The sequence below is a fragment of the Barbus barbus genome (genome assembly GCF_936440315.1).
Source record: "Barbus barbus genome assembly, chromosome: 41".
Lineage (NCBI taxonomy): Eukaryota > Metazoa > Chordata > Actinopteri > Cypriniformes > Cyprinidae > Barbus > Barbus barbus.
Genome location: NC_136719.1, coordinates 21,864,976 through 21,892,615, shown reverse-complemented (window position 1 = coordinate 21,892,615; position 27,640 = coordinate 21,864,976). Strand labels below are relative to the sequence as shown.

Below are 27,640 nucleotides of genomic sequence, written 5' to 3'. Positions count from 1 at the left end.
TTTGGATGCAAGCTGAAGTGTTGTGATTTATTTAGTGCAGAAATGAAATGAGGACAAACTAAAAGTTGTCTTCATTGATGGATGGGCCCTTCATCCTGACAGCCTGCTCTTCACTGAAGGAAATCCAAAGAAGCCTGAACAAATAGTTTTTCATTACCAACACGAAAATCAATTATAAATCTTAGAATGTGCAAAAAAATCTTAATTAACGTAAAATCGCGCTGAATAATAAAAAACCACAACAAAGCCGTTTAAATCCCCAAAGCTGTAATTTAAATCCATAAACACTGATGTTCAGCATTGTTTACTGTTTTTCGCTACTTGACGACATAAACAGCAAACAATAGAAGTACATCACCTCTTCATGTGCGGGGAATTCAATGCTTTGTGTGCTTTAACGTTTAGGATTTCCTCACGTTGAGAGCTTCATAAAGCAATCTGATAAAGGTCACGCTGCTTCCAATCCTCGTGAGGTCTAAGGTCATTCAATCAAGGTTGCATGATAGATTCAATCCAGCACGTATGTGTTTCACACGGGCAGAATGAAAGCCTGCTAATATTGTATAGGATCACTTTAGCCGCGACACGTACAGCTGCTTAATTGTTAAATGCCAATCGATATGCCCAAGGGCAACATAAAGACTAGAGATGACTTTCCAGTCACCAGTCAATGTTAGGAAATTATAGTCTTGTGCGGACAGATTTAGATGGGGAATAAAAAACCCATATTGTTTACGCCGCATTGTTTGGTATTGACTTACTGTAAGACAAATTTAGCAACCTTAAGTTACACTCTCTCCTTCCGAGACAAAGGTTTGGAGTCAGAGCGGCCTCCATGTGTGCACATGTGAAAGGAAAATCTAGAGATTGAAGATGCTGTCAGTCAATTCACGTGTCTGCTGGTTTGTTTCTCAGGTCAGGATGTGATGCGGGGCCGTATCGTGGGTGGATACGTCCCGGCGCCGTACTCCATCAGATACATTGTGTCCATTCAGAGCGCCACGGGCCAGCACTTCTGTGGCGGGACCTTGATTAACAAATACTGGATCCTGACCGCAGCACACTGCAATATCGGGTAAGATCAGCATTAGTGGACACAGAAACTGTTGTAATTGAGCATTTGTATAGATATATTGTATACAAGATTATTTCAGAGATTCAATATCAGGTTAGTTGGTGAGTGTTTTTGTATTTGGCGAGACTAACTCACCGAGCAGATGCTGCGTTCATCTGAGGTGGTTACCATAGCAACAGTTTGGCACCCGAGCGTTCTATGCATTAATATTGGAAGGTACAATGACAAAACATCATCCAAAAAAAACAACAGCAAAAATGTAAAATAATATAACAAATTAAATGCAGTTTAAATATAGTTTGCACAGTAAATGTAATAATAAAGTGATAAAGTAATGATAAAATGTAGTAATGACTCAAATTCATTCATTGTAGTTTTTAAATCAAAAATACTACACAGAAGTAATACTACACAAATAATAATTAATAACACACAAATAATTTACGTAACGTGTGTGCGTGTGTGTGTGTATATATATATATATATATATATATATATATTAGTGCTGTCAAACGATTAATCACATCCAAAATAAGTTTTTGTTTACATAATATATGTATGTGTGCTGTATATATTTATTATGTATATATAAATACACACACGCATGTATATATTTCAGAAAAATATGTAATGTTTATATATTAAATATATTTATTTATCATATTAATTATATGATTATAAATATAGACATGTAAATGCATGTAAATATTTCCAAAATATGTACTGTATGTGTGTGTATTTATATATACATAATAAATATACACAGAACACACACACATATTATGCAAACAAAAACTTTTATTTTGGATGCGATTAATCGCAATTAATCGGTTGACAGCACTTATATATGTATATATATATATATATATATATATATATATATATATATAGATAGATAGATAGATAGATAGATAGATAGATAGATAGATAGATAGATAGATAGATAGATAGATAGATAGATAGATAGATAGATATACACACACACACACACACATATTTTTACATAATATATTATTGTTTTATAGGTGGTCTTCTAGCCTGATCCTAGCTGGTTCAGGAGACTGGTTTTAGAAGGGTTTTGACCACTTCTTCAGCTAGTCAGGCTGTTTTTAGCTGCTCAGACTAGGATACCAGCTGATCAAACATCAAAAATCATCTGCGCACCAGTTGACCAGCTCAAAGGTCTATACTTTAAGGTCTATACTTGACCAGCGAGTATTTTTTAGGTATTAAAAAAAATGTCAGACAGGGTTGCCAATGATTCACAGTAAAAAATATGGTGACAATGTTTCAGGCATTATGGGATGACATATTGGCACTTAAAGGTATATTTTATAATTCATAACTGTATATTTCAGTTGATGTAATGTTAATACACTGAGCTACTTGAGTTATCAATATCTGGATAATACAGGTGGAAAAAAGCACAGCACAGAGTTCAACTACTTCAACTAAATAACAGAAAGTGTAGCACACTAATGTACATTACTGATAGCAAAAATAAGGAAAAGTTCAAATATAATCATATGTGATTTCTGGAAATGTACAATATTGATAATGTATGATAATTCACGGTTTATATTTCCAAAAACCATAAATGTGAAAGTTGAGTTTTTAAAAATCAGTCTTTATGAAAATCAGTGTTGGTTTGTGTCTTTAGGGCGGCAAACATGAGGATCGTGGCTGGAGATTTTTCTGTGGGATTATATGAGGGAACGGAGCAGTTCCGCAGGCCTCATGTTTTAATACCTCACCCACAGTACAACAAAGCCACCAATAACGCAGACATCATGCTCATTAAGGTGAGGCAGTGGAATCAATGCTCCTGTATTACACTGAACCGTCAGTAGCTGTGAATCATTGATTCCTTTCATGCATATAAAATGAACACAACGTTCTGGCATCAAGTCATATTACATGAAGTGATGGATGTGTCTCTCAGTAATCAGTGCTGCGACAATACTGCATGAAGGTTTTACACCCTTAAAGTTTTAATTGTATACTTTTATACTCTATAATTTTGATAAGGATTCATTTGTTAAAACGAGTTACCTACATTAGTGAACATGAACTAACCATACTTCTGAAGCATTACTGAAGTTCACATTTATTTCAACATTTACTAATACTATATGCTCCACTTACGAAAATCAAGTTTTATCTGTTAATAATATGGCTTGGACATGAGCTGCAGCATGAAAAAAATAGTTTTATGAACTAAAACATTAACAAAGATTAATAAATAATATAACAAATCTATTGCTCATTGTTAGTTCATATTAGTTAATGAATTAATTATTGTAAACAAATGGGACTATATAAAGCATAACAGTTTTAGTATAACAGTGTAGCATAGATGTTTCAATTTTAGTATACATGTAAAATAATATAATGTAATATAATATAATATAGTGTTGTCAGATGATTAATCGCAATTAATCGCATATGTGTGTGTACTGTGTATATTTATTATGTATATATAAATACAAACATGCATGCATATATTTAAGAAAATATGTTATGTTCATATAATAATAAATATACACATTACACACACATATATTATGTAAACAATAACTTTTATTTTGGATGCGATTAATCGTTTGACAGCACTAAATATAATATATAGACCCTTTAAATCACAAAATATAGAAAAACTATTATAAAAAATATACTTACTAAATCTAAAACCATGCTAAGCTAAACAAAAACTATTGAAAAATAAACATTTTGAAAATGAATATTAATAAATGTTTTTGTGTGAATTTTTACATAAATTACAACTGCCCCACACATCCATTTCCACCACAATAATTTTGTCCTCAGTAAAATAATTTACGGCATTATAAAACATGAAGAAAATAAAAGTATAATCAGGGTAAATATCACTTGTTGTACGTCATTTCCAATCAAGATGTAATTTTGTCAAATTATGCAAAAAGGGTCATTATTTGAGATGTGAACTGGTGAAAATGCTAGGTTTTCAGAAAAATAAAAGTAACACGAACAGCATTTTATTGTATGCTTTATGTGCACTATAAATGTTTTCTTTCTCTCATCCACTTAGCTGCAGTCTCCCATCTATGTGAACAGCTTTGTGTCTCTGGCGCCGCTGCCTCGGCAGGACTCGATGGTGGCCGTGGGTCGCGTGTGCACCGTGTCCGGCTGGGGTTTCACCACTCCAATAGGAGGAATCCCTGCAACCCTGCGCACGGTCAAGCTGCCCATCGTGTCCAGCACATTGTGTAACGCCACTGACTCATTTAATGGAAACATCACAGAGAATATGATCTGTGCAGGATACAGCGAAGGAGGAAAAGACGCATGTAAGGTGAGACAATCGATTACTGCTTCACAGGCACTTAACTTAATGTGAATGGCACAGGACAATGGACTGGACTTTTACTGATGCTGCTGGAAATCTACGATTTATAAATAAGTGGTAAAAACTAATATTTTGGAATAAAAAAAACTTCTTGGAATAAACTAACTATTAGCACAATTTTTGTGATTTACTGGACTTTGTTTTCAGGAACATGGTCATCTTATATTCGGTCATTATTTTGTTAATTATTAATTATCCAATTATTTTGCCAACAACTTATAAATTTAATTGGTTGCACTGCTGACTGGGTCTAAATGTGGCCATTTACGTTAGTTATCAGATGCGAATTAATTAAAAATAAATTAAAAAAAACTATCCAGTTATATAAACATTTTAAAGTGGAGCTCAACTCTTAACTAGCACTCTACTTGTCTTGTGAAATTGAAAATAAATAAATGTGTGATCAATCTTATTCAATCAGGTTAGAAATATCTGGTATTAATTAAGGACAAAATCAATGAATAAAAATGCATTATTGTTCAAAAGCTCTGTAATATTTTTAATGCTGGCTTTTATGCTCATCAAGGCTGCATTTCTTTGATCAAAAATACAGTAAATACAGTAATATTGTGAAATAGTTTTACAATTTAAAAGAGCTGTTTTCTATTTAAATATATTTAAAAATGTAATTCCTGTGATGGAAAGATTTTCAGCATAATTTCTCCAGTCTTCAGTGTCATATGATCCTTCAGAAATCTTTCTAATAAATATGCTGATTTGCTGCTCAAGAAACATTTCTGATTATTATCAATGTTGAACATAGTTGTACTGCTGCTTCATATTTCTGTGAAAACCATAAACGACTTGTTTTTCTTAGGATTCTTTAATTAGCAGGAAGTTCAAAAGAACAGTGTTTATTTGACACAGAAATCTTTTGTGACATTATAAATATTTTTACACTCTCACTTTTGATGCAATGATTTTTTATTTTTTTTTAGCTAACATATGTTTTGAACGGCGGTGCAAAAGAATAAATAAATAAAAACTAAAAATATATTTTGGCTGACATTGTAAATCTATATTTCAACCCCTCTCCCCCTGGCTCCAATCTGCTACGTAATGCTGACTTTTTAAGACCCAAATCAATTCTTGAATGAAATGGCATCTATTTTTTGTTTGTTTTTTGCTGGCATTATGATGTGTCAAGTTCACCTATGACATAGGGGGAAAAACTAATTGAGAAAGCACATATTCTCCTGTCGTTGTGAGTTTCTAGTTCTAGTTTGGTCACTCTTTTCGCACAACATCTGACCCCCCTGTCCAAAGTCATATTAAGATGATTGTCTTTTCCGCAGGGTGATTCTGGAGGGCCGCTGGTGTGTGAGGGCCGTGTCTATGGCATCGTCTCCTGGGGCAATAGCTGTGCTGATGCCCAGTACCCCGGCGTCTACACCTCCGTCTCGAGGTTTCGTCAATGGATCGATGGAACTATATTTGGCTTTTATGGAAGGTGCCTCAAGTATTAGACTGCTGTGTTACCCCAGCACTCCCCTAATCGAACTTAAAACGGCCTTGAAACATGCCAACATAAATACTGTTGCTACTTTCTTCTTTTTGAAAAGTTAGGACTTTTGATGATTTCCAGATGAGTACAACGCTGTTCTGAAACAGCACATCTGTTCCTCAACAGCTGGTAGACCTTTTTTTAAGCACAGTAGTTTGTGCAAACTGTTCCATAAATGTGCCATATTGCTGCTTCCCTGCAATGTCAGTGAAAACTAACAATAGATAGCTGAAGGAATATTTAAAAAACAACACAACAAATTACGAATGCTTTTATATGGAATGGTACATGTGAGAATGAAATATTCAACATTAAAATGAATTGAATCAAACAGACTTTCATTTGGACTGTAACCAAACCGGTTACACACTTACAGGTGAAATGGATAGTTCAGTCAAAAATGAAATTGTCATAATTTACTCACCGTCATGTTTTGTCAACCTGTATAAAACTGCCTTTATGTCATTCATCTGTGGAGCACAAAATTAATAATTTTGCATAATGCACAAGCCAAGGTTGTGGACAAGAATATAGATAAAAATAAATATATATATATAAAGATATTAAAAATAATTCAATTAATACTTTTATTCAGCAAGGATGCATTCGGTTGGTCAAAAGTGACAGTAAACACATTTATAATTTTACAAATGATTTCTAATAAAGGCTCTTCTTTTTATTCATCAAAGTATCCTGAAAAAATTATCATGGTTTCCAAAAAAAATATTAGGCAACACAACAGCAATGATGCTGAAAATTCAGCTTTGCATCACAGGAATAAATGACATTTCAAAATATATTCAAACAGAAACTATAAATTGTAATAACATTCACGCTTTTTTTACTGTATTTTTGAGCAAATAAATGCAGCCATAGCGAGCATAAGAGACTTTTTTAAAAACAAAAAACCTTTTGAACGCTAGTGTATATATACATAAGACAATTGGTTGACATAATGCAAAAGTATTGAGCTATTAAATGTACATCCTGCATAAAACATATTTTAAACCACCCTAAACTGGTTTGCTTGTCTTAAGTGGTTTTAGAGGAGTTTTGGGCACTAAGAACATCAATGTCTGATTTTAACTTTTTTTTTTAAGTAGGATGTGGATCGTGATTTAGTCTTAAACTGGTTCCATGTAAAATAAATAATATTTATAATAAAAAATTCATACTGAAATATCTGAATTTTGATGACAAATCTGAGCAGTTTGAGAAGTTGCTGAGAATTCTTCAGACACACATACGAGATTGTCTTTTTCTCAGGAAAAAAAGGGAAGCAGAGGATTTAAACAAAAGTCTCAATTTACTGCTGTCTACACCATTGCGATATTCAAGAAATCTCAATTGACTTTTTTTTTCTCTCTATCTAGTTTTAGGAGTCTAATGTTCAATCTGTTCCCTATCGTTTGTCCTCTTGTGTTAATATTTACCTCTTGAATGGCTGCTTTTAGGTTATTCTTCTAAGCAGGTGTGAACGGGATTCCAGGAAGGAGAGGCTGAAATCTGGACAGATTAAACTACACCCGATAGGTCATCTGAGGCCATTTCAGCACACCATAAATACTGCACGCCCTACTTTGACAATTCTCAAATGACAAAACTAGGGAGATGTCCTTCAACTTAAGGGCGTGTTCTTCATCCAGTGATGAATATGAGGCTCCAGCATTAGAGATTACATAAAGAGACATCTCTATTGTGAGTTCCATAGCTTGAACACGTCAGAGGGGACTTTGAAGACCTATCGCATGACATATTCAGCCATAGTCTCGTACAAGGAGCATCTCAAAGGGAAAACTGACATTTTTGTTGTGCATATTTTCACATTGTAGAATTTAGCACGGACCAACAATAGTCTCATGATTGCAGCTATCAAGGGAATCTGGCTTTGTTATCAAATAGACAAAACATGTCAGGTAACATTTAGCTGCATCTGAAATTAGACCAGCCTCATCGGTTTTTCCTTGACTGGTCTAGTTTCAGACTAAATGTATTAAGTAGACCTCATGACTGAGGTGTAGTTCAAAATCAGTACAGCCCAAAACACATCAAGAAAAATTATTCACAAAATAAGTTTGTTAGGTTTTAAATTCTTTAAAAAAGAGGCATAAGACCGACAGACAGACAGACCGACAGACAGACAGACAGACAGACAGACAGACAGACAGACAGACAGACAGACAGACAGACAGACAGACAGACAGACAGACAGATAGATAGATAGATAGATAGATAGATAGATAGATAGATAGATAGATAGATAGATAGATAGATAGTTGCCTCTTCCTGACTGATGCAGCATTTCATTCAGAGCTCTGAAAATTAGACACAATCCTAAAATGAGGATGCATGCAAAAATTAAAATGCATTGCAAGCAGTTAAAATGCATTAATGTGCTATAGCATAATTTATGCTCTGTAGTTTGTTTGATGCAGACATTTACTGAAAAATCAATGGCAAAGTTAACGTTTTTGCAATATAGCTTGGAAAATATCCCACATTTGACTTTTGAAACGTGACTGTGGCTCTAGGAGACACTTAGGAACTTGAATGCAGCTTTATTCGGCTTCACTCGAGCATATTTGGCACATGGACTGTTTTGTTCCACTCTTTCAAATACTTGGTTCAATTAAATACTTATTTTGCCACTAGGGTGAATTTGACCCGGACTTTGCAACACACACAATATTGCCTTCAATGGAAACAGTAGGTTAACTTTAAAAACCCACTGGCATTAGTGGAGCTATTGTGATTTATGGTGCATGCTCTGAAATGCACTCTCGAAGAGAGGATGGGTCAAGATGAGTGGCCTAAATAGCTTTTTGTTTGTTTGTTTTGTTTATGGCATTGCTTGAAACTCCCACATCTATGCCACAGAAGAGCTCCTCATACACTGAAAAAAGTGTGCTTAACTGTGTTGAATTTGAGTGTACTTTAAATCTTAAAAGTATGTTTTTTTAATATATATATATATATATATATATATATATATATATATATATATATATATATATATATATATATATATATATAATTCCCTATAGTATCATTTTAATAAAATAAAAGGCCACTTAAGTGTACTTAACCCTCATGTACTGTTCCGGGTCAATTTTGTCAGGGTTCTGTCACTTCGGTCTAGTTTATTCATGGTTTTGTGACAGAGCCCTGACACTCCCTTCTTGTCTTGTTTTCTGGTGAGCGCGCGGCTTTGAGTGTGCTCGAGCTGCACGCTCTCTCGTCTGCGTGCTCTGTTTCATGTTGGGGCGTGGTGTTCGGATCCCGACACTTCTGTCTTGTTCAGACTCAGTTCTGGTTTCGTGTCGGGTTTCGAACACTCACGCTCCAGGTTTGTTCTTGTTGTAGGAGTGTGCGGTCTCGAGTTCGCTCGGGCCATGCGCTCCTCTGGGAGTGTGTGTGTTTTGTTCGGCACGCGGTTCAGTTCAGTTGCGTGCTTTCTCTTGTTTTGTCTTGTTCTGTGTTGCACGCAGCTTGTATTTTTTCACTGGCTGCCTGCTTTCATGTTTATTTTTTGTGAACACGCGGCTTATGAGTCTCCTCATTAGCTGCGTGTTCGTGTCCTGTTTTGCACATGGCTAGTGATTTTTGTTTTGCTGGCCATGTGCTTGTGCTTTTGTTTTGTGTGAGCACATGGCTGGTCTTGTTTAGTTCTATGTGCCATGTACTCTCATGTCAATTGTCTTGACCCCACTCACCTCGTTTCCTGATTATTGGTTAATTTGCCCCACCTGTTATCTCGTTACCCTCCTCATTTGCTTCCTTTATATTCGCTGTCCACACGAAATCATGAAAACGGCGTTTTCAAATTTATCCACCCTGGGACCCGGTTTCAAAAATGATCGGTTTCACTCTTCGAAAACGCCGGTTTCGTGTGGACGAAACGCCTATACGGTAGTGTTGTCAAAAATATCGATATTTCGATAAATATCGATACTGAAATATCTGAACGGTACCAATATTAATTTCCCGAAGTATCCATACACCGATACTAGCCGAGCTGTCACTTTCACTTCTCTCCAAAGGCGCGTGGACAAGCACCACACGTGACCGCACTCGTCTCCTTCGCTCTGGTTAAATAGCAAAAGTGAAGTGAATAGAAAGATGACTGCTCTGGTTGTTAAAGAACACAGCAGGAGCGCTATCTGTAGGGATCTATGATCTCCGCGATGCAGAGAACGCCACAGAATCCAGTCATAAACACGGAATTTACAGTTTAACGCGGAATGTCATGGAATTTGTCAAAGTTTGGATGAATTAATCAAAAGTAGGTCATTACACTTAAATCAAATCGCGATATGGACTAGTATCTGTAAATATTAAGCTGCAAAAGTCGATTTAAATATGAATCCTGCATGTTCTGCGCGTCTCTGTGTGAATGTGCTGCACGTGCGGTTGTGTTTACTAATGTGGCGCTCGCGGTGATTTCAGCGTCTGCCGTCTCAATGAGGACATAAATACATCAACAATATCTTCAGAACTGATCTGAAAGGCACTTTACGAGCATTTTACCATTTAATTTGAGTAAAACTAGCATCATATCATACACACACAGAACTTTAGAAGTATTCACGGCAACCCGTCAAAATAAAAGTTCGGTTTAACTATTAAAGACTGTGTGCCAGAAATAGGCTATATTACTATTATTTAGTAGAAAGTACATAATACTACTACTTACTACTACTGTTAATTTTTTTTAAAGAAATAATCACAAAATATTTTTATTTTAATAGTAAATCCCCTTCATTTGCCAAAAATGTAAATGTTTAATTTTCATGAATTCAAATATAAATTAATTAAAATTGTTTTATGCCTTCATCTGATATCCAGTAAAAATTAAATACACAACACAGAATTTCTGAGGGGGAAAACACATTTCATAAGGCTACTGTAAGAATAAATAAAAATTGTTTGTATGCATTCAAATAATAGACATGCTAAAACACAGAATTTGGTAACAATAAAACATAAGGTGAGAAAAAAATAAAACATTTCATACGGCCCTAAACGTGTCATTTTTGTTACACTTTTAATAAATTAAATGTTAAATTGTATAATTTTCATGATTTTAATGAATTAGACATGCTTTTAGATTAATAAAAAAAAAAAAAAAGAGTCCAGAAAAATTCAAACGGAAAAAAACGGAATCCAGAAAAAATAAAATGGAAAAAATTGAATGTAGAAAAAAATAAAACGGAATTTGGGGAAAAATAAAATGGATTTCATAGGGCCCTATATCTGGAAATATTTTGGTTATGAAGCAAATGAGAATATCAACAAATAGAACTTTGGATTTTAATTAGTACATGTATTAGTAAACGTTAGTTTCAATTAACATTTAACTAAGATTAATAAAAGATTAATAAATAAATCAACAAATGCAGTACCTCAAGACATTTTTTTTGATCATGTAAAATATACAGCATGTTCTCGACTTGTTACATTTATCTTTAAATTAAAAAAATTACCCCCTTAATATTGTGGCAGTTTTTTTCTCCGTGGTATCGAAAATGGTATCGAGTATCGATATTTTTCAAGGTATCGTATCGAAGTTAGAAATTCCAGTATCGTGACAACACTACTATACGGTAAAAAATGTATGCGTATACAGAGAAACCCGTCTTCGTGTGGACGGGGCCATAATCTCCTTGTGTTTGCAGTCATGTGCTGGTTCGTCGTCGATGTTACCCTGTTTGAAGTCTTCCCCTACGGGGTAGTTTTAGTTGTTTACTTCATAGTTTTGTATTAATAAAGCCGTTTTGCCTCCTGCAATTGAGTCCTCGCTCTATCCCTTCACCCACACCTGACAAATTTAACCCGTTTTGATTTTTGAGTTATCGGAAATGTCAGTTAACTTGTTTTTTTTTTCTTGAAATTTGTGACCTTTTTCTCATTTAGGGTCATGAATATGCATGCAAAGTTTCAACATGCTGATGTGTTTTGACATGTCCAAAAAAAAAATTGTTACATTCGTACTGTTCCCGGGTCGATTTGACCCGCCTATTTTTATGCTCTGAGGCAACTCTACAGACCCAAAATAATAACATTTCTTGGTTAGATTTTGTTATTTTAGTTTTTCACTATCCTATTTAGCAAAAAAATAGCTTTTCCCCACTCCTTTCAGTACAGAAAAACATTTTGTCAGCCAAAGATGGTAAAAATGAGCTATCGTTTCTTTTTTCAATCTATCTGAAATATTATTTAACTCGTGTTGTTTTTTTTTGAAAGTTTGTTACTTTGTCTCATTTAGGGTCATGAACACACGTACACAGTTTCAACACACTGATGTGTTGTGAAATGTACATACAGAAATTATTATATGTTCGTGGGTCAATTTGACTCGCATAGGCATCCATTCAAAAGCAACTGAAATACACACAATTAACAACAAATTCCTTTGTATTTCAGAGCTTCTCAACTCTAGTCCTGAAGTGCCTCTTAGTGTCAGTGTCTCGATGAGTTTAACAACTTTTTAATTTAAACGTTTGTGAAAGCAAAACTGTTTAGCCTTTTAACTGTAAGTCACAGTTTTTGAGCATAGACATAAAAATGCCTTTTCCGCCTAAAATTGTTATAAAACTTGAATACTTCAGAGCACAGACTTAAGATTGGTATCTTTTTAAAGGTGAAACATCACAGGTTATTGTAGAAGTAAAAAAATAGTTATAAAAGCAAATTTATAAAAAAGTTATAGAAGTTTAAATTTATGAAAATGTAAAAATATAAAAATACATATTTCTATATTTTATATAAAATAGCAATTTTACAAAACATGTTTACCACCAAATCTTCAAGAAAATCAAAGCCAAACCTCTGAACAAGTTTTGTGCCAAATTGTAGGTTGATATCTCGAAAAATGAACTTTAAAGTACGATTTTGTGGATGCAGTACCAAACTTTTCCACTAGATGATATACAGGGACTCTTAATTTCCATTTATTGTTTGAGTGTTCTGAACTGTATATTTCCATACTTTTTAAAATATTTATGAAGTAGACATCCTATTCAGAAATAGTTTGGGCAGTAATTTTAATATTTGGTTTGAATTCTATCTCTAAAACACATAAAAACATACATATAGAATAAGAGTATCACAAATGAAAATGTATCGCTATTTATCTATTGCTCTGTCATTTCTTTGAAGAACAGTCACCAAATATGAAAACTAGAGTCCGAAACCTTTCAAATGATATATAATTTGTCAAGATTCCTTTAGACCAAGATATTATCTTAAAGTAAAAGTGCAATCTCAAACATCTCACAGGTCTGGGGGAGTGGCAGTCAAAAATAGTGGTTAAAAACATTTTTATAAATCATAAATTCAGATATTCATTCTTTGAAATGTGTGAAAAGTACTGATATTAAAAATGTATTGATTGTACTTGATTGTATGGTTTTTTTCATGTCGTAATTTTTGTGGAATTACATTGAATCCAATTCGGGTCAATTTGACCCGGACCATACAGGAAGTCACCTGTTTTTGAACAGTACATGAGGGTTAAAGTGTGCTTAAGTGTTAAGTGCTTTAAGTGTTTTAAAAAGTGCACTTTGTAATAATGTCTAATTAAAATAATTACATTTTAAATTAAAGTATATTTTAAATCATTGTTTTATTTTTGTCACGCTAAAAGTACATTTATTTTCATGTTTACTATGATACAAAAGGACATAATTTTAACTGTTTTATGCAATATTACATTAGTTAAATAAAAGTAATATATTTGAAATGCACAAAATTGCAACTTTATAAAATCTGCAATTAGAAATATATTTAAATATGAAATACAAGTTATATAAATTAGTTTAAAGTACATGAATGCTTGTCACAACATTTTGCAGCACACATGAACCATATTGCAAAGACAATAGAATTATGGCATAACATAACTAAAGTGTATCTCAAGGGTATAAAGGGATAATTTACTCAAAATAGAAGGATTTGTTTGTTATAAACATGCAGCTTTTCACTTTCAAAGACATTAATTGATGGACTGGATTTGTGTGGACTACTGTGATGTTTTTATTAGCTCTTTGGATTCTCATTCTGACGGCACCCATTTACTGCAGAGCAAGTGATGTGCAGCAATGCTACATTTCTCCAGATCTGTTCCTGTGAACTCATACATCTTGGATGGCCTGAGGTTGTCACTTTTTATTTTTGGGTGAACTATTCCTTAAAGTCTGTGGTTTTACAAGGAAATATAGCTATATTTGAGCAGGAGAGAAAGGCTTCCTGCTAAATTTCATTACAGGTAAAGGCAACACTCACAATCTGCAGTGTCTAATGAGTCCCATCAATCAAAGCTGAGTAAAACAAAGGCTATGCTCCCAGTGAATGATGCAATGATTGCTCTATCAGCTTCAGATGTACCCAGCCACTTAGTGGTAGGTACACACATTTGAACATGACGGCATCTATTTTTCACCTTCAGCATGCAGAGAAGCTCAATTGAGATGAATAGCACTACTGCACAGGCCTGGCACATTTAACAGCTTACCCAAGGATCCTCTAATATGAATTAAAACCTTCTGACTTTAGGAGAACTGTGAAGCACTGGAATAAAACTAAACTCTTTTAAGAAACTGCATATAAGAGAATTCTTCACTTAAAAAACAAAACTGTGGCATCATTTGCGCTCCTTCCTGGTGTCTTTCAAAACCCATGTAGCTTTTTTTCTTTCAGTTTAGCTGAATGTCAGAGTTTTGTACAATGTAAGTGGATGAGAGGCAGGGACATTCTGCTAATCATCTCCTTTTGTGATCCATGCAAGTTGCAATGACGTAAAAGTAGCAAATTTTAATGTCATCACGTTACCTTGAATATTTCCATATGGTGATGCTTTAAAAGGGTCATCATTAAAAGTCGTTAATCATTAATAAAAGTGTTGCACTATATAAATATACTATAACTTTCAAAAAACTTACCTCTCCAGTCTAGTACAAGCTTGTTCAAACAATTCACGCTTGAAATAGCCGCTAAATTGACAGCAGTTGTTGAGAGCCCGCAGATCTAGACCAACATATATCAGAAATAGCACAGACGTAATACAAGAGCATGTTGTCTGTAAACAGCCTCTGCAGACAGACAGATGGCAAACTCAATTATAAAATGGATTATTAAAAAAAATCATTATATGGACTTAAAGTCACTTTTTCTGGTGTATATTTTATGATTTACTGCTTAAAGCAAATAAAATGTAAAGCATTTGATTAAATCAGCATATCATGCATTTAATATGCATTTACATAGAGAGAGATTTTTTCAGTTAAAAATGTATAGACACATTAAATTGATCAAAAGTGAAATTTAAAGACATTTAAAAAAGATTTCAAATAAATGGAGAACCCCCCCCCCCCCCCCCCAAAAAAAATGTATCCACAAAAAAATTAAGCAGCACTGTTTTCAACAGTTATTTTGAGTTGTAACAATATTAGTATATGTAATAAATTTGTAATGTTTTTAATGGGGTCTCTTATGCTCATGTATTTATTTGAACAAAAATACAGAAATATTATTTCAATTTCTAATATTGGATTCCTATTTTAATATACCTTAAAATATAATTTATTTGTGTGACGCAGCGCTGAATTTTCATCAGCCATTACTCCAGTGTTCAGTGCCACATGATTCTTCAGAAATCATTCTAATATGCTGATTTATTATCAGTGTTGAAACTGTTGTGCTGCTTAATATTTTTTGGAACCTGTGATACTTTTTTCGATTCTTTCATACTGAAGACTGAAGTAATGATGCTGAAAATTCAGCTTTGCTTCACAGTAATAAATTAATTTAAAATATAAAAATAAAAAAAAACAATTCTCTAAAATAAATTATATTATATTTTTCTATTATTAAAAAAATTGATTATTAAAATAGAAAACTTATTTTAAATTGCAATAATCTTGCACAACATTACAGTTGTTTTCTGTATTTTTGAGCAAATAGATTCAGCCTTGATGAGCAGAAGAAACGTCCTTAAACATAAAAAACCTCACTGATCACAAACATTTGAACAGCACTATATGTGTGTGTATGTATGTATGTGTGTGTGACTGTGTAAATATAATGAAAAGCACCTCTAAGCTGTATGCAAACGATTCGGCTTAGTAAACATTCAATGACCAGACGCACCACACTTCAAAGCTGAAATGATGTGTCAGCTTTAACCTACAGTGAAATATCAGTGAGTGGGCAAAAATAAAACGACGGTGACCTGCTTTTGCCATCTTTCTTTAAAGTGCACTTATGTATCTGTCCTCAAGACTTAATCGCAGACGATGAATAACAATCTCCATCTAGACCTTTCTATACGAAACACTGAAAATACTGTAGGACGTGAGTCAGGGGGCAGAATGGAGAATGTTAATTATGAGCCATTAAGTCTTCCACCAGACCACTTCAGCAGTGCATTGCAATGAAATGTTATTTATTTCCAACTGATGTCCCATTTTCTCCATTCACCCACTCAGTTCCTGTCTCGTCATTATGGGGAGGGGGCCAAGCTGATTTATCTGTGCAAGTCTCTGAGGGACTGTAGAAACTAGAGCACTTTAATCAAAACTCCTAACATAGTAATGCTGTCAAAGGAGACAAGGCTCTTTTCTTTCTGACAGGACTTGAAGAAAAAGAGAGGATGGTGCCCAACTTCAGTATGCTTAAATACTAATTATTTTGAAATTTATCAGAATTGACTAATATTATAATTATAGATTCATCATGTAAATGCACTGCCATAAGCTGATTAAACCAATATTTTGAAATCCGAATATCTGCATATACATGAATTAATTTGACTGCAGATGGTTGACAGGTAAATAAAAAAAGAAGGAGATATTTATTTCCAATTTTATAGCTTCACTACAGTGCAGAGCTGAAATAACCATGTCTCCTGTATTTCACCAGAATCTATAAATGTGCTGTGGCAACCAGTATTTTCTGTTTGCTGCCATCAATGTTCATTTTTCACTTATCGCTGAGCCAATCTGGTTTTGGGGCATTATATGATTAGACAGGCCCATACACTTAGCAAAAATGGGTAAATTGTTTCAAAAGGTCCGAGTCAGCATTTTCTGGCAATTTGCTGTCAAAAATGAAACAATATGCATCTAATACATCCAATATAACAGCAGGTTGAATCTAAAGGAGGTGTGATAGATGCTGAGTTTCACCCTCAAAGTCTGTACTTGAAAATGAGTCATTTTAGAAACGGTAAAGCAGACGTGGCACCTCAGAGCTTCGATGGGAAGATTAGCAGATGGACGCACAAGAGAAGAAATCTATTGTATAACAGGACTCGTTTCCTTTTATTTAAAGACCATTTCTGCCCAGCTACAGGAGACACGTGATGCTAAATTTCTTTCTTCATCAGAACAGGTTTGAAGAAATTTTGTGATCACTTGCTCAGCAGTGGATCCTCTGCACTGAATGGGTGCCGTCAGAATGAGAGTCCAAACAGCTGATAAAAACGTCACAATAATCCACAAGTAATCCACACCACTCTGGTCCATCAATTAATGTCTATAATTCATAATACTGCTACCTTCAGTGGAAAAGTTCCTTCCCTGTTGTCCTCTCTCACAGCAAAATCCACCAACATTTTTGTTTAGAACTGTTTTGGACTGTTTTTACTCGTAAACGGTGCTTGATCTATGCATATTTCTCACCTAAATCTGATAAAATGACTTCTTCATTGGAGAAAGCAATATTATAGTTAGATGACTGAATATTATGGTTAGATATGTTTGTTACAAACATGCAGCTTTTCACTTCACAGGATGTTAACTGATGGACCAGTCATGTGGATTGCTTGTGGATTATTGTAATGTTTTTATCAGCTGTTTGGACTCTCATTCTGATGGCACCCATTCACTGCAGAGGAATGGTGAGCGAGTGATGTCATGCTATATTTATCCAAATCTGTTCCAATGAAATTCAACTAGACATCTTGGATGGCCTGAGGATTACCTATTTCTTTAACAAAACACAAAAGCAAAAGGTTTTGAAAAGTGAAAAATTGTTATGACTGCCTCAAAAAGCACCAGTCGTGATAATTTGTGATGTTTTTTTGCTTGCAGAAAGTTAACATGGTAAAAGAACATCACAAACTTTTATACTCAAGCTCAGTTTCAAGGTCAGGCATGATTGTCCAAAAGGTGAACATTTCCTAGTGTTGTAATGGAAGCGAACAGATCTATTCCCATTAGTGGCCACTTACCAGACAGAAAAGCCAAGTGCTCTGGAATTAGAGGTGAAATGCATTTTGTCCGTATGCTGCAGCACGTCAGCCCACGGTCGTCTTCAGTCATACGTGATGAGGCAGACGAGAGTGATCCAGATCGATATCGTCGAAGAGTGATGGAATGCTGCCGGACACGGTTGCTGATGGGAATCAGGAGGTTATTGTCAGAGTCGTTCCTAAAACAAGGAAGAAATGATCTGTAAGCCTGAGGGAGTCTCTGGGGCAGCAGTGCACTGACTCTCTCTCTCTCTGATATGTCTCTGACACTCCAGTATTAGCTGAGAATCTGTAATATAAAGTGTGTAATGAGAGCTCCTCCATAGGAAAGAAAAATCACTCTGTTTAAAAATCTCTGTTTCTTTTAGATGGCAATAAGGGACAGTGCATAAGTTTATTCTGAACAAAAACCCACCTCAGTCTCAGTCCACATCTATAAGAATACCAGTTTTGGCATCTTATTCACATGTAAACAGGATTTTAGATAACTAAAAACTGATATTTTTCAAAAAGCCAATTCTTCAAAAAGTCTGTGTTCTGTCATTCACTGAAATAGGTTGATTTTCTAAAAACTTTTTCATTGCAATAGCTGCAAAAATTGGGTTATGAATGTTTTTGCATTGACGTCTAAAATGTTGCTGGTGTGGCCAGATGTTTAGTTTTAAAAGAAGTGAAAACTGTTTTTTTATTTTTTTATTATTATTATTTTTTAGAAATATCTGTACAGATGTGGACAAAGCCTCATTAAAGTTTCACAAAATGTATTGCATCTCAAAATACAAAGTGTCCAATCAAACATTAGAGATTTTAAAATGAACTTAAATATTTTTCTCATCAACTACAGTCAAAATCAAATAATCCGAGCTAGCCACATTTATTTTTTAGCGTTAAATCTTACATTCGGGCAAAGTGTGAACGTTTAAGGTTGACACCATTTTCGATGAAAAAACTGAACAAAAAAGTGAATTTGTGCGTGTAGTGATTCTTTATAAAGTAGGCCAATATTGCTAACTACTGGCCTGGCATACATAATACAGCATTTTAGTCCTTTTCAAGGATCAGTGTGACTGGGATCGTTTTGACAATGTTGTCATCCGTACATATTCAAAAACGCAAAGAACGTGCCACTTTCCACTTTTCCGTTTTTAGTACATTGTTGTCATGTAAACATACCCTAATTAGCTGGAGATCTGCACAACCTCTAGTTAACCACACCCTCTGTCCCTCTCAGCCAATCAGATGCATCTACTCATTTCTGCACTGTACAAAAAATTCCGTAAAATTTACGGTAAAAAACTGGCAGCTGTGGTTGCCAGAATTCTACCGTAAAAATACGGTAGCGACGTTTTAGGTTTTACGGTTTTAACTTAAATTTACAGTTACATACCGTAATTTCTTTAACTGATATAATCTTAATAAACCAACCTATTAAAGTACTGAAATCTGTTTTGTTCCTTTGCAATACACTGATATCCACCAAATGCAGGTGATGATGGGAAATTCACATGATGAGCCAAAGCACATCACAAGCAACTTTTAAACAATAGCATATATAGAAGGTGCACAGTGTCATTCACACAAGCACTAAACACCATCATGGTGAGACTCATTAAACTGAAATATGCTATAAACATTAATTTAACAACATTAGATGTAACATACAACCCTAATAAACATAACGGATAAGAAAAAACTAAGAAGAAACATAGTTATTTCAAAGAAAAAACGTCAAATTCAAACAGAATTTGAAATGGAACGCAGGTAATTCTGGGAACGTCAATTTACGGTTTTTCCCTGTAAATTTTACAGGAACTTTCCGTTAACCATGTAACAGGTTTTTACCGTAGCATTTTCACAGTTTTTTACCGTTAAAATCACGATAATTTTTTACAGTGTGTGAGCAGCTGGATTGGATTGGAAGGAGGTTATAAATCCCAGTGATCTGGTTTGTACAGCAGAAAACAATGCTGAAGTAGCTGCTCCACACATTTGTCTCTCAATCGCTTACCTAGATCTATTTTTTTCTTCCTATGGTAAAAGTGGTAATATAATTTCACCCCTTGTGTCGGTCTATTTTGTTTGAAACTACACTGTAAAAAAAATGTTGAGCCAACTTAAAATTTTAAGGCAACCAGTTTCAGCAGATTTTTGAGTTGGAAGAGATGTGTGCCAGTTGTTTAAGATGGGTTTAGATTCTTAGTCATGCTTATACGGTCAATGACAGATTTAATATGATTTTTTTAATTAGCGAAAAGTGACACTATGACTGTCCGAATGGAGTTTGTGTTTGTTTTGTTAATTCACACTGGATCTATTAAACCTAATGAACTAATGCCACTGCATATACATACATTAATTTAATCTTTCTGTTCTTAGTTCCAGAGTTTGCAAATATGAAAAAAGTATTAGCATCACATATCAAATCAAATATTAGAATTTTCTTGAAAAATTTACTCTAATAGTCTGTTTTATTTACAGCCTCTCAGAGATGAACATCCAAATGAATAATCACATATCAAATACTTACACTTATCTTAGTAAACAGGAGGTTGACTGTGTTACAGCAAGTAAATCCTTAACTTTACATAAAGACAGGAGGAATTGAAAATCCTAGTGAACGTGTTTGCAGGGACAAACTTTGTGTGACAGTTCGGTGTGAGATCGTCTGTGACAGACTTTAATTAACAGCCAGTTTCCTCAGTTCGGCACCTCTAACACTCTGTTCTCTGTGCTTGACAAAAAGATAAAACCTGTGTGTGGGAATAGGGTTGATTTCCATAAATTGAGGTTTTTGAAATGACACAGTGCTGCAATTTAGACACACCAATTTACTTGTCACATCCCTCCAGCAACACCCACTCCTACGGATCATTTCCATTCCTGCAGTCTGCACTTCAGTCAGAATCCAGCGCAGCTGGAGAGTCATTTTCATACGCTGACATGATAGATGTAACAATAATTTGACTGCTTCATCACTGCATGCAAAAGAGACTAATTCCTTTAAGAAACAGCAAAACATACTGTGATATAGAATAAAGGAACAATTCAACCAAAAAAAAAACATTTTTGTTATCACTTACCTTAATTTTATTCAGATTACATGCTCTTTTTCATACAATATTCTGATTTATGCTGTCAAGCCTGAAGAATAATGCCAAAAAGGCACCATAAAAGCACTGCAAAACTGGTCCATACAACTATTTTCCAATCTTTTATAGGAAAAACAGAACAAAATGCCAATGGTTCGAGTGTCATGACATAGAAAAATCTGATCGCAAATTAGATTTAAGAGCAAATACCACATCAGAAAACTATTGGAAAAGAGTTATGGGCAATACTAGCCTATAAAGCAATCACAAATGGATGGCACACTCCTAAAATCAGAAATGTCATACACCTTTCACTAAGACATGTTGTTTTCAATAAGTCATACAGACATACTGTTTTCAATGTAGCTTCTATGATTTAAGATCCACTAACGTCCTCTAAATACTAAACTAATCTTGCATGCTATAGAGTGCTGCAAGGATGACATTTATGCAGGCCAAAACCAGTCAGTTGGGGTTCTGAATGGGTTTTTAGCTAATTGCCTGAAAAAAGGTCCGGTGAACACAAGCTCAAGATAGTTGTATGTTTTATTATAAGACAGTAAACCCCCCTTGAGTTTTCTTTTTAAAGCTTTTACTTAGGCAGTTGTTAACAAGTGGCTGAATGGGAGGTTGAGGTTGTTTGAAACATTAAATGTCATCACAATGAACATCTAAACTCATCTACTCACTAGTCTGTGACCGTTTTTTAGTTTGTTTCTTTAGCTTCTTACTTCTGGCAACTGAATTTATACTTTAAATTTCATAAATGTTCTATTCATTTGTGAAAACTATCATGCTTGTGTAAGAATCACAAACTTGATTCTTGGTGGTCACAGATCTTATTTTCTGCAATAATCCAAAAGCCTTTTGGGATTTTGTCCAGGGAACCAGGGTGATGCTAACTTATAGGCTGGCCTACAAAAATATGTCATCACTGCAGAACTTTATATAGGAGGAACTGATGAATTTAACCTTCTTGAAAACATCTGTTTCCAATTTTTAAAGTGTACTTGACCTAAATTAGCTGGTTCAGGTGTGTTTGAGTTTGAACTTCAGTAAAATAGATCTGCAGGTGCAGCACTCAGCACCCCTGACCTAAAAAGTGCAGTAAATCTGTTTGAATACTGTATCGTAGGTGCTTGGCAAAAGATTTTAATTAGATGCTCTACAAAAGCTATTAGGGCTATTTGCTGTTATTTCCAATCAGGCCTTGAAAATCGGACATTCAGCATCTATGTCCACCAGAAAAATACGACCACAAACATCCTGCTGAACAACAAGTGGTCAGCAAACCTTTGAATCATCTCCGCTCAGCCAATGACAAGTTGATTTACGCAGTTCCCTGGCAACAGAATCTGCGTTGCTCACGGTCTTATATTTTCTCATCTGGAAGCTATCGGAAGGTCTCAGCATGGCTGTTTTAATGCCAGACGAAAACAAGCCCCAAGCAACTCGACTAGTACAGAGTCTGAGAGGGAAAGGAGAAAAGAAACTGTGTGAAAGGAAACTGTCTGTCTATCTATCTATCTATTTTGATTTACAAGAATAATTTGCATTAATATCAATGTTATGTTTTTGTTTTTTTATAGCATGCAACAATTATAAATCATTCACAATGAGACTAGAACTGTGTATTAAGAAAGTAAATAGGGTCAATACTGCAATACTACTGTACATTGATTTCAACAAATAACAGAATTAATTTTTTGAACTCTGGCATTGTATTTTAAATTTAGAACTAACAAAACTGCAATATGTTATATTTCACTCACAAAAAGGAATGACATTCTTCAGTCTAACCCACTGAATCAGAATCAGTCCGTTTCTACTAACCCAATACTGCTTAGTATTCCCAATACAGCACCTCCTCCACATAAACAGAAATTGTTATTTATATGAGGGACTCTTCAATCTTAAGAGGCGATCGCTCTGATTGTGTCAAGCAGAGAGATAAAATGGGATGGTCTCTGTTGCTGAATCAATGAACTTAAAGGAATAGCTCATCATTTACCAAACCTCGTGTTGTCCCAGAGCGGTATGACTTTCTTCTGTGGAACACAAAAGGAGAAATTTTCAAGAAAAAATCTACTGTTTTTCATTCAATCACAATGAAAAGATTAAAGCTTTCACAAACAAACACAAAAGCATCATGAAAGTAATCTATTCAACTCGTACACTATATATATATATGTTATCTGAAGCCATGTGATAGCTTTGTGTGAAGAATAAACCAATGCTAGAATGGCCAAACAATGCTTTGTTCCTTTTTGCTTGGGCTGCAGGAAAATGTGACTTATTTTATTTTCTATCCATGTGTTGATCCCTCTCTTCTCTCACCTTTAGTCCATTCATCGTGTGGGCTGAACAGCTCTATCATGTGGCCTATATTATAGGTTGGCACAATGGAAAATTGTCTCTGCGCAGATACCGTAACAAAGCCCTATCCTGCTCCTTTTCTCCCTTGTAATTGCAGTTTAAGTACATAAATGCTGTCGACCCAGAAAGTCAATTCCAAAGGCATCTCAAGAACCAAAGGGTTTATTTTGGCACAAAAGCTTAACTTGGCCAACAATCAGGAATCAACACTCAATACTTCCCTCAAAAAGAGGCTTTTTATTGACAGCCTGATTTTCTGCTCCATTTCAGACAACCAAGATTTGAGCGCATTAGAAACGCAGTTCTATGCTAAACTTTCTAGGTTGCTTTGTAAACAATGCAATGCAACAAACTATAATAGCAGACATTTTACAGGACAAATTACTTAAAGATCTGTGCTTATCATGCTTTATCTGATTTGATGTTCCCAATCAAATATATACAAGCATTTTTTTATCTCTCATTTTGGAAAATTATCACCAAATCTTGGATTATATTTTGGTCAATTTGTTTTCTTTCAATTAGCACAGGCTTTGTATTTATTTTTGGAACTGGTTGTAGGCCTTATGCACCTCACCTTTTGGGCAAAAAAAGCTTTATTCACTCCAGGTCAAAATGACCAGAACACAACATGAGAAAAAAATGTGTGATGAAAAAATTTGTGATGCAACAGCAAAAGATGTTTTCTTCATGTGCACAGTACATAATGTAAAAAATGTACTAATCTGCTGCAGTAATGTTTTAATAATTAGTATTTATTTTATAGTATTTATTTATATTTTATTCTAATAATTAAATTGGTACTGTAATAACTGTAATTTATTAATAATAATAATATTAACGGTCCAATTTAATTTTAAAACTACATTATTTCTGGCATTTGCTGCTTTGCTCCCTATTTGTGTTTTAAAGCGATGTCCAATCGGCCATGAACCTCATTCCTAGATTACCTTTTGGTTCTGGGAGCAGCAGAGTTGCTGAAAAGCTTGGATTTTTGTCGAAGGTAGGAAGCATTGAATCAATCTATAATTATCTTGAGCCCTGCAGAAAAGGAGAGAGAGAGAGATTGTCTAAACTTGCTATGTCTCGCTGCCAAATTAAATGTAAATGCGGTCTCTGTTTGCTCCTCCTTAAGCAGAGCTCGCATACACATTTTCCACACGGTGCCAGACAGGGAGATGTGGGCCGACACTTCCTCTGAGTATGTCTGAGAATTATATGCATGGATAGATGCACCTACAGCAGTCATGCTTTAAATGAAATTGACATTATTTATGAGTGTAATGAGCATGCTGCAGGGCAGAAAAATTAATAGCAACTATATGAATTTCCAGATCAGAGGGTATCCATATTTTTGCACACTTTTAGAAACTGATTACAGTCTATCTGATGTTGTGTAGGCCTCGCTGTCAGACCTCTGTTGTGTGTGTCTTGTGTTTCTACATGCTCCCTGTGTTTCCGTGCCCATATTTGGTTTGTTTCCTGTCCTCGTTTAATGTAATTAGTAGTTTATTCTGTTCCAGGTGTGTTTCGTTAATTATCCTGGTATTTAAGTCCTGTCTGTGTTGTGAAATGTCGTCTGGTCTACTCATTACTCCCTGGTGTTTCTGCCCTGCCCTGCCCTGCCCTGCCCTGCCCTGCCCTGCCCTGCCCTGCCCTGCCCTGCCCTGCCCTGCCCTGCCCTGCCCTGCCCTGCCCTGCCCTGCCCTGCCCTCATCTCATCTCATCTAAGGAAGGTTATTATTTGAGTTACATCCTCGTATGCCTGTTCCTTGTTCCTCCCTGCTGTGTGCACCGTGACACTCGCTTAACAGGGAATTCTTTATCTGGAACTTGCTATGTAATTGGAAATTGGTTTCTTCTTGAAGCCTCACTTCTCAAGCTTGTATTTAGCATTTAGTGACAGTAGATTACAGAACATTTGCTACAGAAATTTGCAGTGCAAAACGTTTATTGAGAAGGAAAAGCTATCCGTTAAACTATTCGTCCAATCAGCGATGAGTAATCTATTCCCAAACCAATGGCGCTGTCACAAACTATACCTACCTCTTCCGGTTTGTCTGATTTGTCATTGTGTTTTCTGACTTATTAATTTGTTTTCGGATTTGTCATTGTGTTTTCTTATTGTTATAATGTTTTCTGAATTATTTTGTTTTTTAGATTTGCATTTGCGTTTGTAATTTGTTATTTTGTTTTCAGATTCGTGATTTGTTTTGCACTTCTTGGCCACCGTAGCTTGCTGCTCAACATTCAAATACTTGGCTAGTGTTTGCTGTAGCAGTTGCAGCATGCTTCAGAAACCCTCCACCTTCCCCAGCTCCACTACGAGGCAATTTCATGTATGCTATACCTAGCTTGGTTATAGCTTGTATATGTGCAGCAGCAGTATTTCTTACAGCATGTCGTGGATGTATTTGTATTAGCAAGTCTCGGTACTTGCTCTGCCGCAGCACCAGCAGCGAAGCAGATCAATTCCAACAAGACCAAACACATTAAAACTGTCATGTATATGTTTAACTCTCGGAGAGTCGTCATGACAGAAATGTTACACATTCAGTGAATACGTTTTCTAATTGTCTAGGAAGCACACGGTTACCTGTATTAGCAACACTTGAAAGTTTGAAAATACAACTTCCAATGGATCTTTATTACTTTTTTGGTAATAAAAAAAAAATGCTGTCCTTCCTGTTTTTTTCTGCTTTCCAGTGCAAACGTCTAAAGATTCTTAAATTTAAAAAAAATGCATTTCCCTGAAAGGAAAAATTACGAGATTAAATGACAGAAGTCTTTTTTTCTGAAAAACTGATCACAATGAAGTGAGTTTATGATGACATGAAGAATAAATATCTTCTAATGAGCTCAGAATTTTTTTTTTAATTCACTTTCATACACTAATTGACAGATATTTGTACTTATTTCAAGCATAAACTTGCTTAATTTTGTTCAATTTCACAGAAAAGAAATCCACTTTCCATCTCAAGTAAGTGTATGCAACATTTAATGGCATGATCTTATGAATTTAATACATTCAGCTCAGTTTAAGACTTTGAGGCCTAAATTTGGGTAAGGGTAAATTAAGACTTGAAGACATTTTTAAGACCCGCAATGACTATGTTTACATGCGCACGAATAATATGATTATTTCCAATAATCAGAGTAAGGACTTAATCGCTTTATGGTGTTTACTTGTCAAGAGCAAAACCCTTCACTCCCGTTTACATGCAATTTCCATTATTCTTATGATTCACTAAGAATTGTGGTTAATTTTTTACTGCCATTATTCACATACCCCACTGCACAGCACAAATGATGGACTCAGAAAGAGGAGGTGTGTTACTGGCCGCTGTCTTAATTTATTGACGTCATGATTTTGGATGGCCGTATTCCATGCTTTTTCTGCGCCATTGAAATGTGATTGAATTTGTTTGCCTATGCCGTCATGTTCTACTCGCCGTTTGTGGATGAGAATAAGGAACAGAGAGTGGTTGCAGAGAGTTGTAATTTCCCCAGAATGCAATGGTTTCTTCGCTGCCATCGTTTCTAATCTGAATATTATTATAGGTGTGTGTCAAGTCATTCATGTACGTCCCGAGCACATGCACATTTTGGTCAGAGCGCCAATACTGCGATTAAGGTCTATACATGCATGTATATTTTGATTAAAATTGGTGTACGCCACCTATGTTGATTCGATTATGCTTGCTGCGATTATGCGCTTAATCACATTATTTAGATCGAAGTATTGCGTTTACATGAGGTAAAGTTTAATCTCAGTATTGTCAAAATCTCATAATCGCATTACGAGGATGCATGTAAACACACTCAATGTTTCACCATTTTGAATGACACTACACTGAAATATTATTTCTAATGTTTAAATATACATTCTTACCTTTAGGCTGCAGTCGCCCAAAGAGATTCATTCAACCCCATTGCACGGTCCTTCAGCACCCACTGAATT

General features: G+C 35.0%; 2 protein-coding genes across 4 annotated transcripts in view; one reads left to right on the top strand and one right to left on the bottom strand.

Annotated features, from left to right (window-relative positions):
- The window catches only part of LOC306860668 (trypsin-like), a gene marked incomplete at both ends in the record, with an annotated part of 6,829 nt that extends 903 nt beyond the window's left edge, over positions 1-5,926 (top strand). Inside the window, 4 exons of the mRNA XM_079402481.1 lie at positions 916-1,075; positions 2,736-2,877; positions 4,143-4,406; positions 5,756-5,926. Of these exons, the coding sequence (XP_079258607.1) occupies positions 916-1,075; positions 2,736-2,877; positions 4,143-4,406; positions 5,756-5,926 (737 nt within the window). The remainder of the gene's footprint in view (positions 1-915; positions 1,076-2,735; positions 2,878-4,142; positions 4,407-5,755) is intronic.
- Positions 967-27,640, bottom strand: LOC306860669 (uncharacterized protein). Of its 3 annotated transcripts, XR_013783397.1 has the most exons (8): positions 27,572-27,635; positions 24,630-24,720; positions 23,315-23,351; positions 18,194-18,393; positions 14,904-14,988; positions 6,389-6,434; positions 1,211-1,271; positions 967-1,063 (listed from the first exon to the last, which is right to left on the bottom strand). XR_013783397.1 is itself a non-coding variant. In XM_079402483.1 (6 exons), the coding sequence occupies exons 2-6, from the start codon at positions 24,691-24,693 to the stop codon at positions 6,431-6,433; spliced, it is 390 nt and encodes a 129-aa protein (XP_079258609.1). In that variant the 5' UTR covers positions 24,694-24,720; positions 27,572-27,640; the 3' UTR covers positions 5,397-6,430. The 3 variants fall into 3 exon arrangements, 2 of the variants coding, with proteins under 2 accessions (XP_079258609.1, XP_079258608.1); XM_079402483.1 differs by lacking the exons at positions 967-1,063; positions 1,211-1,271 and having other exon boundaries at positions 5,397-6,434; positions 27,572-27,640; XM_079402482.1 differs by lacking the exons at positions 967-1,063; positions 1,211-1,271; positions 24,630-24,720 and adding an exon at positions 7,398-7,470 and having other exon boundaries at positions 5,397-6,434; positions 27,572-27,622.

Bases quoted from the DNA above. Each gene is read 5' to 3' on its own strand.
- LOC306860669 (XM_079402482.1), bottom strand. From the start codon at position 27,602: ATGAATCTCTTTGGGCGACTGCAGCCTAAAG. The intron at 18,394-23,314 runs GTAAATGATGAG...TCCTTGTTTTAG, and splicing joins CTGGGACAACACGAGGTTTG to GAACGACTCTGACAATAACC. The intron at 14,989-18,193 runs GTAAGTGGCCAC...ATGTTGGTCTAG, and splicing joins GCACTTGGCTTTTCTGTCTG to ATCTGCGGGCTCTCAACAAC.